This window comes from Eretmochelys imbricata, chromosome 7 (assembly GCF_965152235.1).
Source record: "Eretmochelys imbricata isolate rEreImb1 chromosome 7, rEreImb1.hap1, whole genome shotgun sequence".
Classification (NCBI taxonomy): Eukaryota; Metazoa; Chordata; order Testudines; family Cheloniidae; genus Eretmochelys; species Eretmochelys imbricata.
The window spans coordinates 9,061,827-9,082,005 of record NC_135578.1 but is presented as its reverse complement, the minus strand read 5'-3'; the positions used below and the strand labels follow the sequence as shown (position 1 = coordinate 9,082,005).

At 42.2% G+C, this 20,179-nt stretch overlaps 1 protein-coding gene across 1 annotated transcript in view; it reads left to right on the top strand.

Moving 5' to 3' along the window:
• Positions 1-1,564: 1,564 nt before the first annotated feature.
• TMF1 (TATA element modulatory factor 1) overlaps positions 1,565-20,179 on the top strand; it is a 37,848-nt gene continuing 19,233 nt past the window's right edge. Inside the window, exons 1-6 of the mRNA XM_077821058.1 lie at positions 1,565-1,846; positions 6,415-7,658; positions 10,679-10,782; positions 11,257-11,383; positions 13,214-13,319; positions 16,319-16,461. Of these exons, the coding sequence (XP_077677184.1) occupies positions 1,705-1,846; positions 6,415-7,658; positions 10,679-10,782; positions 11,257-11,383; positions 13,214-13,319; positions 16,319-16,461 (1,866 nt within the window). The 5' untranslated portion in view covers positions 1,565-1,704. The remainder of the gene's footprint in view (positions 1,847-6,414; positions 7,659-10,678; positions 10,783-11,256; positions 11,384-13,213; positions 13,320-16,318; positions 16,462-20,179) is intronic.

Genomic DNA, 20,179 nt, shown 5'->3' with positions numbered 1-20,179 from the left:
CATGTCTTGCAAAATATGGTTGCATTTACAACCATTTTAAACATTAAAATTAAAAGCTGGCTGAAATATTTTTAAATATGGGACTTAGATGAAAAATTTCATAAATCTTTACCAGTTTTGGTAAGTTGTAGTCAAAAGAGAGAAAACTATTTTTAGCCATTTGAGTAAATTACTTCGAATAGTATGTCATTCTTAGAACTATAGAGACTAACAAATTTATTTGAGCATAAGCATCCGATGAAGTGAGCTGTAGCTCACGAAAGCTTATGCTCAAATAAATTGGTTAGTCTCTAAGGTGTCACAAGTACTCCTTTTCTTTTTGCGAATACAGACTAAAACGACTGGTACTCTGAAACCTGTCATTCTTAGAATTGACACTTTCTAAAAATTGACACACCTTTCTAAATAAGAAGTAGGTCCAGCTTCCCTGCTTTCATGATTCTTATAGTGAATTGACAAAGACCAATTGCCCTCATATAAAAAAATGCCCTTTCTGTACTCCTGATCAAAATAATCAAATATCCTGTCTAAATTTTCCTGGCCTTTTGGAGTTGTATTGCCAATTCCAAGCATTCAAAAATCAGCAGTCAGGCTGCAAAAAACATGCTTTTACTTAAAAATAAATAAATAAATAAATTGCCTTTTGGCATTTTGTGTCTGTAGCATACACTGAGTGCGGGTATTTAGATTCTCTCCTCTGTCCCCTGCAAGCACCTGCAGTAGAAGCTTGCCCTTTTTTAAAAGTGAAAGTGAGAGTAATCACTCCTGTAGAAATCAGAGGGGTATCCCTGTTAGTCTGTATCAGAAAAAACAATGAGGAGTCCTTGTGGCACCTCAGAGACTAACAAATTTATTTGGGCATAAGCTTTTGTGGGCTAAAACCCACTTCAGCAGTTGCATGCACCTGATGAAGTGGGTTTTTGCCCCTGAAAGCTTATGCCCAAATACATTCGTTAATCTCTCAGATGCCCCAAGTATTCCTCGTTGTTTTTCCTGTAGGAATGAGGACGGAAGAAATACACCCAAGGTGCGATCGCTATCTTGGTATCCTCGCTGCTACCTGCCCCATCCTTGCATCTGCAATTGCCGGGTCCTGGAAGATAGGGTGACCAGACAGCGGGTGTGAAAAATCAGGACCCTTCCCCCCCCCAGTGCAGGAGACGGGAGGAAGACTTGCACGTATAAGACAAAGCCCATAGTAGCAGGAGCTGTGGTCCCTCGCCCTGACCGGGCCCAAGGCGGACCCGAGACGATCAGGATTGGGAATGTCTCGCATGAGACCGAGGCCGCGACCTTGCTGTCCGCCATGACACATACCCAGGCGGAAGTGAGGCGGGCCCCCCGGCTAGGTGAGGGTCCCGAGGCGGAAGTCGCTCGAGCTGCAGGAAGGAGTTGTGTTGTGCCGCGGTAGCTATGGCGGCGGCAAGACTCGCAGTCACATGACACCCCCCCCGCCCCACCCCCCCGGGCACCTGCCGGCTGAGGCGCCGAGTGAGCCTGCGCTGGGTTGGCTGACGAGTTTGCGACGTGGAGGTGCGCCACGTGCGCATGCGCGGGGCCCTCCCTCGGGCTAGGGGTGGTGCCGCCGGCCTTACGCCCGTGGCTGCTGCGCCCCGCGCCCTCCCGCGGATCGAGGGCCCCGCGCGCCGCGTTCCCCGCCTGGCCGCGGCGCCCCCGGGCTCCGGGACCGAGCCGGGCGGGGGCATGAGCTGGTTCAACGCCTCCCAGCTCTCGAGCTTCGCCAAGCAGGCGCTGTCGCAGGCCCAGAAATCCATCGACAGGGTGCTGGACATCCAGGCCGAGGAGAGCCCCTGGGCCCAGCCCGTCATCCCCGACCACGGCGGCGGTAGGTGTGTGCGAGCGGCCGCGCCCGGGGCCGACCCCGCCGGGCCGCGCCCCCTCAGCGGGGTGTCCGGGCCGCGCCCGGGGGTCACCCCACTGCCCGCTGGTCCCCCGCTGTGCTGTGCCCCTCATCGGGGTGTCTGAGCTGGGCAGGGAGCGTAAGGCGCCCTCTCTGAGCGCCCTGGGGTAACCCTGCTGTCCCCGGCCCCGTGCTCTGCTGTGCCCATCCCTGTGGTGACTGACCTGGGCATGCAGTGCGGGGCGCCATGGAGTAACCCCACTGTTCTCTGGTCCCCCGCTGTGCTGTGCCCTTCACCGGGGCGTCTGAACTGGGCAGGGAGCGCAGGACGACCTCTCTGAGCGCCCTGGAGTAACCCCGCTGTGCCTGGTCCCCTGCTTTGCTGTGTCTGTCACCGGGGCGTCAGAACTGGGCAGGCAGCGCAGGGTGCCCTGGGGTAACCCTACTGTCCCCTGGTCCCCGCTATGCTGTGCCCATCACCAGGGTGTCTGGACTGGGCAGGCAGTGTGGAGCGTCTTCTCTGAGTTGCCCTGGGGTAGCACATTGACCCATGTGCTACCCATGCACTGCTCTGCCCATCACCTTGGTATCTGAACTGGGAAGACAAGGGTGGGGTGCCTTGTCTGACTGCACTGTGGTGACACACTGTCCCCGATACCACATGCTGCTGTGATTATCACCTTGGTATCTGAACTGGGCAGGCAGTTTGGGGAACCCTGTCTGAGTGCATTGGAGCAATGCCCCACTTTTCCCCTTGTACCCAGGTGCTGCTGAGCTCATGGTTGCTCGCAAGGGGCTTGTTGGTGTAGAAGACATAGAAAATGATATGGTCTCTGCTCTGAGATGCTTACAGTCTAGGCCAGTGGTTTTCAGCCTGTGGTCTGTGGACCCTTGGGGGCCTGCAAACTATGTCTAAGGGTTCTGTCATTACCATAGAACAGTGATTTTCAATCTTAGACTTTGGGTATGCGTCTACACTACCCGCTGGATCGGCGGACAGCGATCGATCCAGTGGGGGTTGATTTATCGCATCTAGTCTAGATGCGATAAATTGATCCCCCCGAGCGCTCTTCCGTTGACTCCTGTACTCCGCCACCGCGAGAGGCGCAGGCAGAGTCGACGGGGGGAGCGGCAGCAGTCGACTCACCGTGGTGGGTAGATCTAAGTATGTTGACTTTAGCTACGTTATTCACATAGCTGAAGTTGTGTAACTTAGATCGATATCTCCCCTCCCACCCAGTGTAGACCAGGGCTATGTCTAAGATTTCCAAAAGGGTCTGCACTTCCTTTCAAAATTTTTCGGGAATGGGAAAAAAGTTTGAAAACCACTGATCTAGGCAGCAGCACAGAGGTAGGTGCTGTGTGAAGGCAGGTTCTGCCTACCGGTGTTCGCACTTGTAGTGAGTGGTGTTTGAGGACAGAACGTGACCCTCTGGCAGAACCATCTGCTGTCATATTTATTGTTGTGGAGGTGTTGAGGCTGCCTTGAAAACAAGATTTTTTTCTGCCTCTTTCACAATTTCTTCTGTATTTTTTTTCCAACACTTTACAATTATATAACCCCAGTGGAGGTATTCAAAGCTCTTTGCAAACAATTACTTAAGCTTCCTAATATGTTTACCATATTACAGGTGAAGGAAAATAGGCACAAAGAGGTCTAGCGCTTTCCCCAAAGGTGTAAAATGAGGAATTGCTGGAACTGATATTAGTCTTTTTTTCCTCTACTCCAATTGATGACTGACAGTAATACTTCCAATGTTGAATAATGTTAATATGCTTATGCCTTGAGGGTAAACTTTTAATTCATGTACTCAAGAAACTTGTTAATTCATTGTTGCTCAATGAGTATGACAGGTGTGAAGAGAGAAATGTCTAAGGGATGTCTACACTACCTGTCGGATCGGCAGGGAGTGATCGATCCACCAGGGGTCAATTTATTGCGTCTAGTCTAAACGCGATAAATCGACCCCCCAAGCGCTCTCTCGTCAACTCCTGTACTCCACTGCCGCGAGAGGCGGAATCGACGGGGGAGCGGCAGTAGTCGACTCACCGCGGTGAGGACACCACGGTAAGTCAATCTAAGTGCGTTGACTTCAGCTATTTTATTCACGTAGCTAAAGTTGCATAACTTAGATTGACCCCCGACCCCCCCCCCCCACACACACACCCTCCGTGTAGACCAGGGCTAAGTAATATGATTTCTCCACCACTCCTTTGCCTAATTCTGATACAGGCATCTTGCCCTTTCCTATCAGTGTTTGGTGGAAGTAGGGAATGACAGCTGTCTGCTGCATCAATCCCTGAAATTCATAGAAATTCAGTGGAGTTTCATGCGGAAGTTAATGCATTTTGTGACAGAATGAACTACTGCACATTCCTGCCTGCAAATGTCTATTAAAGAAATTAGGTTGTAGAAAGTTTGCCATAGTCTAAATATGATGAGGTGATGTCTGTTTTTCATATAAGGCACAGCATTAATACAGAACTTGAAAGAAAAATTCATCTTAAATTATAGTATTGAGTTTCTTTCTAGGCTATACTTTTCAAAATGAAGAAATCCTGATATGTGACAATATTTTAAAATTAGGGATGCAGGATGAAGAGACTCAGGAAGCTGTAATGATAGTCAATCAATATCCTTAGTACAAATGTTGTGTATATCTTTAGAATAATATAGCAGTAAAACAGAGATAACAGTATGTTTACGAGGCAGAGTAAACTTGAATCTCGAACAAAGGACAGTTGGAGAGCGTTTTCCAGGCTGATAGTGAAGTATAAACAAAGTTTAATATATAAGCATTTCTAGTAAAAAGCAGTAGCCACCTGTCAGATGGCTTCAGTGTAATATAAGTTAAATAGTGGGGGTTTTGTGTGAACAAAGGTTACACAAAACTCAATCCCTTCTTCTTTTAGTATTATACCAAATCATTTTAAAATGTCAGTTGTATTTAAGTTTTTGTAATAACAATATGAAATTCATAAGGACATCAGTAAAGGTAATTCAGAGGTCTAGAGCAAACTCTGTGTGGACCAGATAAAAACACATTTTAGTGATTTTGGCTTATTTTTTAAAAATAAGCATATGTATTGTCAAACTTGCCAGACCTTCAGATGTGCTGAATCACATGTATTTCACACAAAAGGCAATAAGAGTTTTTAGTGCTCAGCACTTTTGGCAATGAAGCCATTAGTGTCTTACCCAAACTTTAAATGTTGATGTTACTAAGTATGATGTAGTCAATAATGTACTAGTGCAACCATTGATATTGAGTGTTATAACTTACAGATTTTGTGTTAGTGTACTATTGTATGCCTTAACTAAATATTTGTTGGGAAATCTCTTTTTACATAAGTCTGAAATAAGTAGTGAGATACCCAGGGGTTTGATTACACGTGAGAAATATCTTGGAAATTATTCTTGAACCCCAAATGTTTTCTGTTCCATATTGTCTTGTCAGTTACTGCATTTATGACACTACTAATATTTAACAATGAAATTCTTCACATCCTACCCAACATATACTAGGCAAAGAACAAAACCGTCCAAACAGAGATTAATATGAGAGATGAGGCTGGGAGGGATGCAGTGGAAGTCCAAGGCAAACAGTTGCAGTACCCTGTCTGCTGCTGTGGGACAGCACTGAGGAGCAGAGTGCAGCTAACTGGATTCTTGTTAGTTTTACTGTTGCCCCACAAGATTGGGCATAGCAACAGTGAAAATAAAGGAATGTCTTGGTTTTACCCTTTCTGAGAAGGTTCGGAACAGCCCCCAAGGCACTGGAATTGTTTGTCAGCTTCCTCAAAAAGTTTGTTCCATTGGTTTGTGTTTGGAAGTTTATTGTCACAACCATAAAGGCTAGAACCTTTTAGTCCTAAATTCTTCAAAATCTGAAAGCTTAGACTGTCTGAGTTGTTAGAATTGGTTTCCCACTTGCCAATGACAGGTAATTTTTTTTAAACCCTGATAATTGCAATTCACTCTTTTGTGCTCTGAGTGAATACTCTAAACTTCAGTATGTCCAGATCACTGTGACTAGCCTACTCTCACTACAGTAAACGGCTTATATTCCCTATCCCCTTCATTAGTTTCCTTTCCATCTTGGAAATAGTCCTTTATGATTTTCAAAACTCTGTATGAACCTATTCCACACTCTCTCTCTCTAATACTCATATCCACCTTTTTCAGCTGTTTCTCAGATCTTGGTATAACTCTTGTCTGCCTTTCTATCCACCAATGACGCTCCACAGTTGCTGGGAAGAAGAAAGTCATTTTCATCTGTGTTGCTCTACCTTTCTGGAGTTCCTTCTGTACATTGAATCGTTATGGCTCCTTTAAACTATGACAATTACTTGTAAAAATATAAGGTTGCAATAACAATAAAAGGTACTATAGCTATCTGTATATCTTCTTTCATGCTGTATGTTCAACATCATATAACTTTTTTTGTTCATTTTCTGTATTGTTGCATCTTACAATGCCAGTACTGCAAAACCATAACTTTTATATTTTAGACGTTTTTCATATGGCTGATTTTCTTTACTTCTTGTTTTAGGAACAAATTCCCTTACAAGTGGAGGATGGGATACTTCTACCTGGGGATTAAACTCAAATATAGAACCTCAAAGTCCGTCAATATCATCACCAACAGCAATCACCAAACCAGTTAGGAGGACAGTGGTGGATGAATCTGAGAATTTCTTCAGTGCCTTTCTCTCTACAACAGATATTCAGAGTATACAGCAGAGTCCAGTGGTGTCTAAACCTCCAACCAAATCACAGCGTCCCAAAGAAGAAGTGAAAAGCACTTTAAAGGAATCTCTATGCAGCAGTCAGCCAGAAACGCTAGTAGAAACTGAGACCGAAGCAAAAGATTCCTCTGCATCTGTGCTAGTGGACTTGGAAAACCTTGATGTTCCCCAGGAAAAACTAGAAGAAAGTTCTGCACTTGAAACTGATGCTAAGCATGAAGAGAATACAAACAAAGGCACTGATGATAAGGTGGCGACTCCAGATCTCAAAGTACCGGAAGTTGCTGTTAATGCGAAATCTAATGCAGGAAATGATGGACCAGGAAGTGCTCCTGACAGCCCTGCACAATCTCTTACTGCAGAGACAAAGGTCTTGGGTTTGGAAAGTAAGGAACAGAAAAATGAGGACAGACAAAGCAACACACCTTCACCTCCTATTAGCACTTTCTCCTCAGGGACATCCACAACTAGTGATATTGAAGTTTTGGACCATGAAAGTGTAATGAGTGAGAGCTCGGTAAGTTCAAGACAAGAGGCTACAGAGTCAAAATCCAGTCTTCATCTCATGCAAACTTCCTTTCAGCTCTTATCAACATCTGCCTGTGCTGAGTATAATCGTTTAGATGACTTTCAGAAACTGACTGAGAGTTGCAGCTCCTCTGATGCTTTTGAAAGAATTGACTCATTTAGTGTGCAGTCGTTAGACAGCCGAAGTGTAAGTGAAATCAATTCAGATGACGAATTATCAGGCAGAGGTTGTGCTTCAGCATCTCTCACAGTCAGCCCTTTAACAGCAAAGACTGAGATGGTTGACCCCATGAAAAATAAATCTAAAGAAGAATTGAATGAGACACTCGTACACACAGAGGAAACTGAAATGGAGGAAAGTGGGAGAAGTGCGACCCCTGTTAACTCTGAGCAACCAGATGTTTTGATTGCTGCTGTACAAACAGATGAAGGACAGACTGTCAAAGAGGAGGTTCTGATGCACCAGCAAGGTGCTGAAAAGTTGCCTACAGCGAACTGCGAAAAGGAAGAGCTTTGCGAGGTAACTATAAAATATGTTGCGCAAACATACAACATGCATTCTGTGGGCTAAATTCATCCCAGATATAAGTGAGTGAAGCTGCATTGATCTTGACCCCTAGGCATTGACTTATATCTGGACCAAATAAGTCCATACTGCATCATTCTGTACTAATAGAAAATTCTTTGATCCTGCATTGTAAGGCTCCATCTGTTCAGAATCCCAGTGAAATCATTAGAGCTTGCGTGGTTGCAAGCATCAGTCTGTGTGGACCTGACTGCAAGACTGGGGCCTTAATGGGTATGTCTACACTGCAGCTTGGAGAGAACCTCCCAGCCTAGGTAGACACTTATGCTAGTGGGGCTTGAGCTAGCATGCTAAAAATAATAGTATGGACATTGTGGCTTGGGTTCTTAAACCCATCTGATCCCTAGGCTTGGGACCCTGAGCCACAATGTCCATACTGCTGTTTTCAGTGCATTGTCTTGAGGCCTACTAGCAAGAATCTGGCTCAGGCTACACTACAGACTTATCTCAGTATAACATCATCACGCAGGGGTGTGAAAAATCCACAGCCCTGAGAGACGCAGTTCTACTGACCTAACCCCTTGTGTAGACAGTGCTATATTGATGGGAGAGCTTCTCCCACTAACATAGCTACCACCTCTTGGGGAGGTGGATTAGTAATACTGACGGGAAAAGCTCTCCTGTTATCATAGTAGCAGCGTCAGTAAAGTGCTACAGCACGCCAGTGCAGCTGCACCACTGTAATGCTGTATGTGTAGACAAGCCCTCAATAAGTATTTTTGTCAGGTGTACATACATCTAGCGGTTTTGTTGTAAATTTGACTGATTATCAGATAAACAGTGAAAGGAGCCCCTTGAAAATGTTATGATGAAATACTAAAGGTTACTGATAATTCCTGATAATTTTACAACAGTCAATCAATTTGCAGGTATAGATATGCAAGCTGTGTAAAACTGATTACCCATAGAATCAGCTTGAAAATATTTTTAATACACTTTCGTAGGCGTGTATATATTTGGCTTTGTAATATATAGGTTTAGTAGTAACTCATTTTCTGAAATGGGAAACAACTTTGATTAATCAGAAATCATGCTGAAAACATTTTTTCTGCATTATACAGTATCTTAATTTACACAATGCATCAGCATTATTTCAATTTTAAAGCCCTCTCCTCATAGGCTCAGGAACTACGGGGATGGGGGTGCTGCACCCCCAGATTTTAAACTGGGCTCGGCTCCAGGCCCTGCATGCGGGTTCCCGGCGCTCCACGCCCACCCCCAATTGTGGTCCCAGCCTCTGCCCCCTTTTCCCTGTCCATGTTTTCCGGTCCTGGAGCCACGGCCTTGCTCCTGGCCCCAGTTCTAGGGCATGGGGGGTACAAACAGGGGTGGGGTAAGGCACACAAGGTAAAAAGTTTGGCGACAGTTTTGATGACTTTCATCACCCCCACTATAAAACATGTTCCAGCGCTATTGCCTCTCCTAGAGAAGTGTTACACCCGAAAGATGCAAATGACCTAGGTTTTGTCACTAACAGATACTTTAGAAAGACTAGGTAAACCAGGTTTTTAAGGTCAAGGAGAGAAACAGGATAGTGAGTACTGACTAGAATAAGTGAGTATTGACTAAAATAAGTATAAATTGGATAGCTAACTTAATTATACAAAAAGGAGAAATGTAGAAAGGAAGCATGGTCCAGCAGACAGGGTACTGGACTGGAAATTCAGAGACTTGGGTTCTATTCCCAGTTCTGCCACTGACCTGCTGTGTGACCTTGTGCAAGACACTTTCCTTCTTTGTGCCTCTTTCCCCTCCCAGCCTTTGTCTATTTTAAATTGTCAGCTCGTCGTGGATAATCTGTTCCTGCAGTGCCTAGCACAATTGGGCCCAGTCTTGGTTTGAGCCTGTAAGCATAGCAGTAATATTACTATTAATAATAGCAATGGGAAAAAAGTGTCTGAGTTTATGAAACACCTTTAGTTAACTCACTTTTCAAAGAAAATTAATAAGCATGTTCCTCTTTAATGTCTGTGTAAAATTGTACAGAATTATGATGTAAATGTTGCAGAAAAGTATACAGTCATGGGCTGTTACATAATTATGTTTAATTAGATTATTGTATAATTATTGAATAGGGAAGACTTTTTGGTTTAGAAACCTGTTATTGTTCATGAAATATGGCAGATTTTCAGTTACATTTGCCCAAATTAGATTGTATGACATGTTTGGTGCACATACTTTACCTGTTGTTGGAATTTGACTTGATTTATATTTGTTACACATAGTTTGTAGATGCCATTTGCATTTTGTCATGCCTCTTCTATGGTGAAGTGCCACAAAACTGTGAAATGAGAAGTATAAAGGAGTGCTTAATCATGTACATTTATTTATTAAAAATCTAGAAAGTGTAGAGCCTTGTTTTTCTTGTTTCTTAACTTCATGCTGATGAATGTCTGAGTTTTTGTTTAGTACTTATGGCCAGTAGTTGTAAAATGAAACTTCTGCTCCCTATTGTGAAAACTTAAAACAGCTGTTACAAATGAAGCATTTTGGAAGCAATTGCCCTTGCAGTTACATAACATCTTTATCTCTTAGAAACATGAAAAAAGGATTCAAAGTTTAGTTGTCAGATGCCACAATTGTAAGCTGTCATCTGCAAGTTTATCTGACAAAATAAGCAAATAGGAAAATAGTGGAGACTATTGGTCCTATTTAGCACACTTTACTCAGGCAGAGCTACTATTGAATTTAATGGGAACTTTAGCTGAGCCAGGAATTCCCTTTGTTAAAAGTTTAGAAAAGTAAATAGCTTCAAAAGGTCCAGAGTCTGTTTCTGATATAATTAGATGTAAAAGCTTACCATTGCCATTCTTGCCATTCTTCATTGACTTTAAAACAAAAGTTCCTAAAAGTATCAAAAGAATTCCAACCTCAAAACACAACTAAAGAAAAAAAAAACATGCTATTTCCATCATTTAACTGTTTTTGATCTTCATATCTAAAATTTTATTCAGATGATTGATTTGTTAACTGAGAAGCTGGAGAAGAGGGAAACACAATTATTAAGTGTTAGTAAAGAGAAGGCAAGCCTGGAAGAAGCTTACGATAACCTGAAAGAGTAAGTATCAAAATAGCAACAGTTCTGAATGTAAGCGTTCTGCTTATAAGTGTTAAATTGTGACTTATTGCAACAAAAATGGGGGCTACTTAGGTGCGTGATACAATAAAACAAATATTTTTCATTTTTATTCAAACAACTGTTTATTTGTGAAGTAGTCATGATTTTTTGTTTATTAAATAACTTAATAAACAGTTGTCTTTTACATAGTGTAACTCTTCTTGTACTGCTGCATGTTTACCCATTCATTCGCAGAGCTTGATTAGTGAATAATGTGTTTTCGATGAAATAATTGAAGTGCCAACCTTATGTTGCACTACTTAATTAAATCGTGAAGATCTTCTAAAGACCTGTGTTTCTGATGAGTGTCAATGTTTTGTGTCTAGCTAGTTAAAGTTTATTATAAGAGCTTGTTGAATGCAGTTTGAAATGTCAGCATAACCATTGGACTATTCTAAAATGTCTTAAATCTAGTGAAATGTTTAGAGTGAAAGAAGAGAGCAGTAGCATTTCATCTCTTAAAGAGGAGTTTACTCAGCGAATAGCAGATGCTGAAAAGAAGGTCCAGCTAGCGTGCAAAGAGAGAGATGCAGCTAAAAAGGTAATCAACTTCCCAGCTAAATTAGTATTTATAACTCTAAAAAGTCTCAGATTCCCTTAGGAGCAAATCATAAAAATGGAGGTTAGGAAAACATGACATTTACATGAGCCACTGTGAAGTAACCTAGATATCAATATAAAGGTTTGGGGGGGTTTTTGTGTTGTGTTTTGGTGGGACAAGCGCCACAAGACCTGATAGAGATGTTTTCATGATTTTATAAAAAAGAAAAGGGTTTTGGGATTTAAACATTCACTGCTCAAATACTCAAGCATTTTGCTTAGGGTGATCTGTTCAAAGTCATTCTGCAAAAAGTAAATTAAACAGCATAATTGAAAAACATTCTTAAAAATTTCAGATTTAAAAAAATGCTTTATTATAAAAGTTGTTTTGTCAATGCCCCTATAAACGTGTGTTGAAGCAGCTGGGGTTGTACTTCTTTTTAGGAGGAAGTAGAATCCCACATCATGTGATATTCACTTGCATGAATTAAATAGTTCTGGGTTTGTTTATTTTGCTACGTCACAAAGGTTTAAAATAGGATTAATAGATTCATAGATATTAAGGTCAGAAGGGATCATTATGATCATCTAGTCTGACCTCCTGCACAATGCAGGCCACAGAATCTTGTCTACCCACTCCTGCAATAAACCTCTCACCTATGTCTGAGCTATTGAAGTCCTCAAATCATGGTTTAAAGACTTCAAGGTGCAGAGAATCCTCCAGTAAGTGACCCATGCCCCATGATACAGAGGAAGGCGAAAACCCCCCAGGGCCTCTTCCAATCTGCCTTGGAGGAAAATTCCTTCCCCACCCCAAATATGGCGATCAGCTGAACCCTGAGTATGTGGGCAAGATTCACCAGCCAGATAGCCAGGAAAGAATTCTCTGTAATAACTCTGATCCCGCCCCATCTAACATCCCATCACAGGCCATTGGGCCTATTTACCATGAATAGTTAAAGATCAGTTAATTGCCAAAATCATGTTAACCCATCATACCATCTCCTCCATAAACTTATCAAGTTTAATCTTGAAGCCAGATATGTCTTTTGCCCCCCGTGCTTCCCTTGGAAGGCTGTTCCAGAACTTCACTCCTCTGACGGTTAGAAACCTTCGTCTAATTTCAAGTCTAAACTTCCTGATGGCCAGTTTATATCCATTTGTTCTTGTGTCCACATTGGTACTGAGCTTAAATAATTCCTCTCCCTCCATGGTATTTATCCATCTGATATATTTATAGCGAACAATCATATCTCCCCCAGGTAAAGGCAAAAGAAAATTCTGGTTGAAAAGAGAAAATAGGGATATTCATAGATTCCAAGTCCAGAAGAGACCACTGTGATCATCTAGTCTGACCTCCTGCTTAATACAGGCTATAGAACTCCCCCAAAATAATAGGGGTGTCAGTGAACTTATAAAATATACACTTAAGGCTAGTTATCACCTTCTGCATCTTTGAGTTCACACAGTTATTGCCTAGTTCTTGCAGAATAATTTGTTTTCATTCTTTTAACTACAGGTTTATTCTAAAATAAAAAGTCTAAAGCAGTAGTTTTCAATCTGAGGTCCGCTGACCCTGGGAATCCGCAAACTATATTTAAGATTTCCAAAGGGGTCTGCACTTCCGTTCGCAATTTTTTAGGAGTTTGCAGATGAAAGAAAGTTGAAAACCACTGGTCTAAAGTCTTTTTAGGAATCTGAGAAACTATGCTATATTTGGGGCCATATCTATTTTTCCAGTGGATAAAAGCTCCATGTAACTTAACATATGTGTATTTTAAAAAAAGGCTAACATTTATAAATAGTACTAAGAATATTTCCTCCTTTTCAGGAAGTAAAGAATGTTAAAGAAGAATTGGCAACTAGACTAAATTGTAATGAAACAGCTGAACTATTGAAGGAGAAGGATGAACAAATCAAAGGACTAATGCAAGAAGGTAAAGTTGGTAAACGTCTTATAGTAAAGAGATTTTAAAAGTGTCTTAATGCATTTTGTCTTATTTTAGATTTTACATGACAATGTCATGTTATTTCAAATATGCTCTACGTGTGGAAAATGTTTAAGCAATGAGTCTCACTCCTATCCATACTTTTTTAAACATCAAAGTGTGGGTATAGCAAACCCCAAATTTGATGGGAGAACTTGGGAATTTCCATCCCCTGTCTCTACGTTCTGATTTGACAGGGAACTCTGTGTGTAGAAGCCTTGTACAGGTAGATATGGTAAATATTTTGTTCTGTCACAAACAAAATTAGATCAGCAGCATGGGATACATTCATCTACATTAGGAAAATGAGATTTGTCACAGCAGGTGTCAAATTCTCTATCCTCCAGATCCCCTGGAAAAATGTCTAGTACCTTTTGCTTGAATGCGTGTTGGCCTCTGTCAGGTTCACTGTTAGTCTTTCACAGCCCTTGATGGGGTTCAAAGAAGTTATTTTTAGTGACTTAGGGCAAGAGTCACAAAAGTTAGGCTGAGAGCTGAATGGAGCTACTTGTAAAGAGCCATTTTCGATGCTGGTGATGTGCCTTCTCCTGAAAAGTTCCTGGCACTCTTGCTGCTGTTGACGGCATGCGTGTAGCTACTCACCTGTCCCCACCTGCCAGTGTGGATTGATTTAGATTAGTGGTTTAAATCACAAATTTTAATAATGATTTAAATCAGTAAGCAGAAAACTTTTATTTAAATAATTGATTTAAATATTGTTTTGCATTTGTACTTTTTAGTTCGTTTCTTAAAGTTTAATTCTTGTTAGTTGGTGTAACTATTAAAAACTTGTTGAATTGCAACCAGATGCAGCATTTACACTAAATCTGGTGAAGCCAGGAAGATCCACTATATCTATACATATTCATTTAAGCAATTATATAGCTTAACATATGTTTATTCAGATTCTTTCCTTTTGCTTTTTTTATCGTTAGAAAATGGTGAATGATGCATTTCTTGTTTACTAGGTGATTTTTTTACTTGGGATTTTTGTCAAATCCCACTGCATTTGGATTGAAATTGGAATTCAATTATGTGAATATAAATAACATTTTAAAACCATTTTTATTGATTAAATAAAATTACCTTAATGTGCTGGGTGCATAAGAAGGAAAAACAAGTTTATCAAAACATGTTTTGAATTTAAAACTGATTTATTGAACAAACAAGTATTAACTGTAGATATTGAAGTGATAGGAAACAATTTGTCAACATGGGCCAGATTCTCAGAGGTATTTAGGTGCCCGAAGATGCATATAGGTGCTTAGTGGGATTCTCAAAATTACCTAAGCAGGTTAGGTGCCCAACTCCCATGGTGGGAGTTGGGCTGTGTCTATGCTAGGAATGCTTTACTGGTGTAGGACTACTAGTTTATTATACTGGCCAAGTGCTCCTAGTGTGGATGCAGCTATACCAGCAAAGCTGGGCTTTGTAGTGGTATAGTAAAACCACCCCCCATGAACGAAAAAAGCGATACTGGCATAGCTAAGTCTACTTCTGCTGTCACAGCTGTGTTGGTCAGGGATCACACCTCTTCACATTCCTGATCATAGCTATTCTGGCGGCAGAAGTCCCTAATGTAGACAGGTGTTAGTCTTCAACTGTATCTCCAAGTGTCCTCCATTCATATGTTGACAGTTCTTGATAGTTTGTTCATACCAACCCTGACACATTTCTGCAGTATGCACTGACTCCTTCCGTTTGGGAGTGATGTGTAGTTTGTATATCAGTTAATTTATTTTATCTATCCACAACATAGCGAAACAGTTATAATTCATATCAAAGTGTGGCCTAGCGGATAGAGTATAGGACTGTGACTTGGGACTCTTTTGAGTTCAAATCCTGGCTGTGTTGACTTAGGGCATCAAGTGACTTGCTTACATGCCTCAGTTACTAACCTATCTGTTTAATGGGAGTTCCTACTTACCACGTAGAGGATATATTAATGATTGTGAAATACTATTAGGGGTTATGTATTCATTCACATAAATAATTGTATGCTGACTTCCTGTAAAAAAAACCCAACCCACTAAACTAAAAAATGTGTATTTTATAGAGTAAGGGGACTAAGGCCTGGTCTACATTACAGAGTTAAGTTGATGTAAGGCAACTTAACGTCGATCTAACTCTCTAAGTGTCTACACTAAAATGTTGCTTCTGCTGGTGTGACTCGCCCACTACACCAACTTAACTCCACTTCCACAAGAGGGGTAGAGTCAATGTAGATGTAGTTAGGTCAACACATTTTCAGTGTAGATACCGCATTGCTTACGTTGACTGTTGCTGCCTTTCAGAAGCTGTCGCACCCTGACAGTTAAGTCGTGCAAGTACTCCTGGTGAGGATGCGCACCGCCGACAGAGGGAGTGTAGTATGGACATGAAAAAGCAATTTAATAACTGTGGTGGCAGTCAGCATAATTTTGTACTGTAGACATACCCTTAAGAGGGAAGTTTTCAGGCATTGTGACATCACTACGCCTGTTCCAATGGGATCGGAGGAATGATGACTATACATTTAAGATGGCCAGAATCCACTGACAATAGAAAACATTATAAGCCTGCCATGTCAGTAGCAGTGTAAAAATACTATAGGTTGAAGTGATTGGGAGAGAAGAAAATAAGCAGCTTTAGCACTGATTCACTGTTAGTTTAATACTGGAATAATAGATGATTTATGTAGATTCCAATGTCTTTTTATAGTAAATAATGTAGTCCATACGGCAGTGGCATTAATTATCCTTAATATAGCACAGTGTAACATGCAGATACTATGGCAATAGGTGCTATATGGTGCCCTAATATTTGAAATTAAGCACTATAGAGAAGTCAATGTAAAATCATATTTCTTGGTGATACTGTTACTCCTTAGAGAAAACAAATCTTGCACTACATTGGAGGATGGAAGGGCATGCTAATACTTAACTTTATACACATTTTTCTTTTTAAAGGAGAAAAGCTTTCAAAACAGCAACTACACAATTCCAACATCATTAAGAAGTTAAGAATGAAGGAGAAGGAAAATGAAAATACTAATACAAAACAGAGCAAAAAGATTAAGGAGTTAGAAGAGGAGTTGCAGCATTTAAAACAGGTTAGATATATTTGCAGTCACATTCTGTAAATCACTTTATTCTGATATTGGTGCCTTTAACTCTGACTATAGAAGGTAGTCTTTTTGAGAGGTTTCATAATAGCTTTTGTTCCCTTGTACTTCATTGTGGTTTGGAGATCGTGGTCCCTCTTCTGATTCTCAGTAGTTTGGGGCATATGGTTTCTGGATGCTTTCACTCAGTACATTAACTGTTCTTCATCATTTGTTTCTAATTCTGTAGTTCTTCTTTGTTTGCACTCTTTCTCAGTCTTCCTTTGGGGGATAACTTTATGTAGCTGTAGTTAGGTTTTTTTATACAGTTCATTATGGGGGTCTTTCTAGAAAACTTTCACTTGAAATAACTGTATTTTTTATTGGTGTTTCACTATTGCATTAGTTGAGATGTTGAAATACCTCAGTAGTTGCAGATGTTGTCCTGAATGAACAACGTCCATCTCTAATGCCTGCTTACAAGGATCAGACTTAGTTTATTTTATTGTGATTTGCTGTGAAAGATCAGGACACAAATGTCACTTCATGTTTTCAGAAGCTTAATATCCTCTTGGCTGCCATAACAGGTAGCTAGTTTAACCTTGGTGATCAGATGCGAAATTCCCAGTTTAGCTTTCCAGACCTAGGTTTATGGCACTCCTATGAAGGGCTCTTTTTAGTATGTCATCTGCATTAAAGACATTATTGATTCTCATACTTTGGAGTGGAGGTATATTAGAGCAATCAGAGAAGTTTGATGATATTATTGTAGTTCTTCGTCGATGTTGCTGTCAAGCGTTCCTGCGGTGGCTCGGTAGCATGAGTACCAACCTCAGGGCCGACTGTCAGGAAGCAGGGCACAAACCCCAAAGTGGCTGAGGTATGCAGCTCTTAGATTTCACCAACCAAGTGTAAACTCCTCAGGCAGTGTAACAGCCTAATCATGGAGTCACAGACATTCCTCTTGGGTACTCTGATCTATCTTGTCACTTAGTCAAGCTTGCCTTAGTGATAGATGGTCCCTTATACCAAAAATTACAAGAATGTTCAGGTTACTCTGAGTCCCAAAGGACCAGTCACTTACCCCATGTCAGTTGCACCTTAGATCTCACATCAATCCTCTGATAAACTATCTAAAGATTTATTATCTAGGAAAAGGAAATAAGTTATTTACAAAGTTAAAGCAGATTAACCATTTGTGTGTGTATACGTTTGTCTTAAATTTCAAATGGTAATAGAAGCTTCTATAATAAACAAGCTCTGTATGTCATTTATGGCTAAGCCAAGCACTGAGGATTTTTTGCTTATGCTTAGTAATGCTTGCCCCTCAGAGTCCAAGCAGCATAAAAGATAATTCTCGTTTTTAGGGCTTTTTATTCCTTTCCCTTCTGCTTCAAGTTGCAAATTCAACTGTTGGGAAGAATTCAGATGCATGTCTCCTCTTCATGGGGTGGGAGAAACAATCCACAAAACCTTTTGTCTTCTGATGTTCCACAGTGGTACATCTTGTGTTTGATTGGCCATCTTTTGTTGGAGGGGCATAGCCTTACCGCTGCAACTGTGCCGCTGTAAGATCTCCTGTGTATGCTGGCAAGAGAGCTCTCCCGTTGGCATAATTGAACCACCCCAAACGAGCAGCAGTAGCTATGTCAGTGGGAGAAGCTCTCCTGACGACATGCTGCTGTCTACGCTGGAGCTTTTGTTAGTTGAGGGGTGTTCCCCCGTCCCCCACAACCATGGAGCACCGATGAGGGGGAAAAAATGGTGGTTGCTCAGCACCCACTGGCAGCCCCAGCACCTCTCGCCTGCCACAGATCAACCGTTTAGCAGGAGGTGCTGATGGGGAGGGGGAGGAGAGAGGGTGAGGTGCCCTTGGGGTAGGGGGTGGGCAAGGGCGGGAAGAGGTGGGGCAGGGCTTGGGGCTTACGGGAAGGTGTGGTGTGGGGGCGCGGCCTGGGGCGGAGTAGGGGACAAACCTCCCCCTCTTCTTCCCCCCCTTCCCTCCCCCGGAAAGGACAAAGTCAGCACCTGTGCCCCTAACCATCAAAAGTTTTACCAACAAAAATGCTAGTGTAGACAAAGCCTAGTTTTTCACACGTGTTAATGCTTCTGTCCTGTCTGGTAATTTACTGTTACAGAGCAAACACGTAAGAATGACCTTATAATGTGGGATATAGGTATTATAAGTGAGATTAATGCAGGCAGCAACTTACAAGAATTTCATAAAGTCTAAATACAAAACACATTTTTATAACTGTAATACTTATATTAATAGTACTAACGCACAGATGAGCCAGATGGGTTCCAACTATGTATTTATCAGTGTTCAGCAGAGACCTGGGAGCCTTGGCATGTGCAGACACCTGGTCTGCCAGTGTCACAGTTGCCACCTAGTCAACAGTGGTAGTCATGGGCAGTGGGTGGGGGAGGCTGAGACTCCCCAAATGGTCAGACATGGCCCCACCCACACTCCGCCCCTAGGGTCCCAGGCTGGGGCCATGCCGCCCGCTTTCCTGGGGCTGAGGAGGCTGCAGCAGTGCCGCTGCGTGCTCTTCCTCCCGGTGCTTTGGGGCTGGTGGGGCGACTGCAAGCACTAGCCAGTCTGGGGCGGGGGCTGGTGGCTACGGTGTGGGGGGCTCTGGGGCGCACAGAATAGGCAGGGCCTCAGGCAGAAGGGGCGGGGCTGGGGCTAGCCTCCCCCAGCCAGAGGTTCACGAGTCGCCCATGGTGGTAGTTTCCTTATCTCACTAGGCATCCCAGCTGTGATGGCTTGGATCACAGAAACCCCCTGGGAGCTGCCACCTGATGTGCCAAGTCAACTTCTGTGCCTGCTTTCCTGCCCTGGCAGCTTAGGACTTCAGACCCGCTAGCCTGCTGCAAACCCAGACCCAGGTCTGAACCACGTCCCCTAACAGCTGTGGGCTTAACTGAAAGCAGCTTACAGAAGTGTACCTGTCTTTAACCCTCAGATGCCCAACTCCCAATGGGGTCTAAACCCTAAATAAATCTGTTTTACCCTGTATAAAGCTTATACAGGGTAAACTTATAAATTGTTCGCCCCCATAACACTGATAGAGAGAGATGCACAGTTGTTTGCCTCCCCCCAAGTATTAGTACATACTCTGGGTTAATTAATAAGTTAAAAGTTATTTTATTAAATACAGAAAGTAGGATTTAAGTGGTTCCAAGTAGTAACAGACAGAACAAAGTGAATTACCAAGCAAAATAAAATAAAACCTGCAAGTCTATGTCTAATAAAACTGAATATAGACGAAACCTCACCAGTTCCAGTAAGCTTCCTTTTACAGACTAATCTCCTTCTAGTCTTGGTCCAGCAATCACTCACACCCCCTGTAGTTACTGTCTTTTGTTCCAGTTTCTTTCCGGTATCCTTGGGGGTGGAGAGGCTATCTCTTTAGCCAGCTGAAGACCAAATGGAGGGGTCACCCATGGGCTTAAATTGACTTTCTCTTGTGGGTGGAGTCCCCCTCCTCTCTCCTATGCAAAGTCCAGCTCCAAGATGGAGTTCTGGAGTCACCTGGGCAAGTCACGTGTCCATGCATGACTCAGTTTCTTACCAGGTAGCAGCCATGGGTCACATGCTACCTTGAACATCCTCAAGTAGACTTCTTATGTGGATTGGAGCTGTAGCTCATGTAAGCTTATGCTCAAATAAATTTGTTAGTCTCTAAGGTGCCACAAGTACTCCTTTTCTTATTGTACTTCA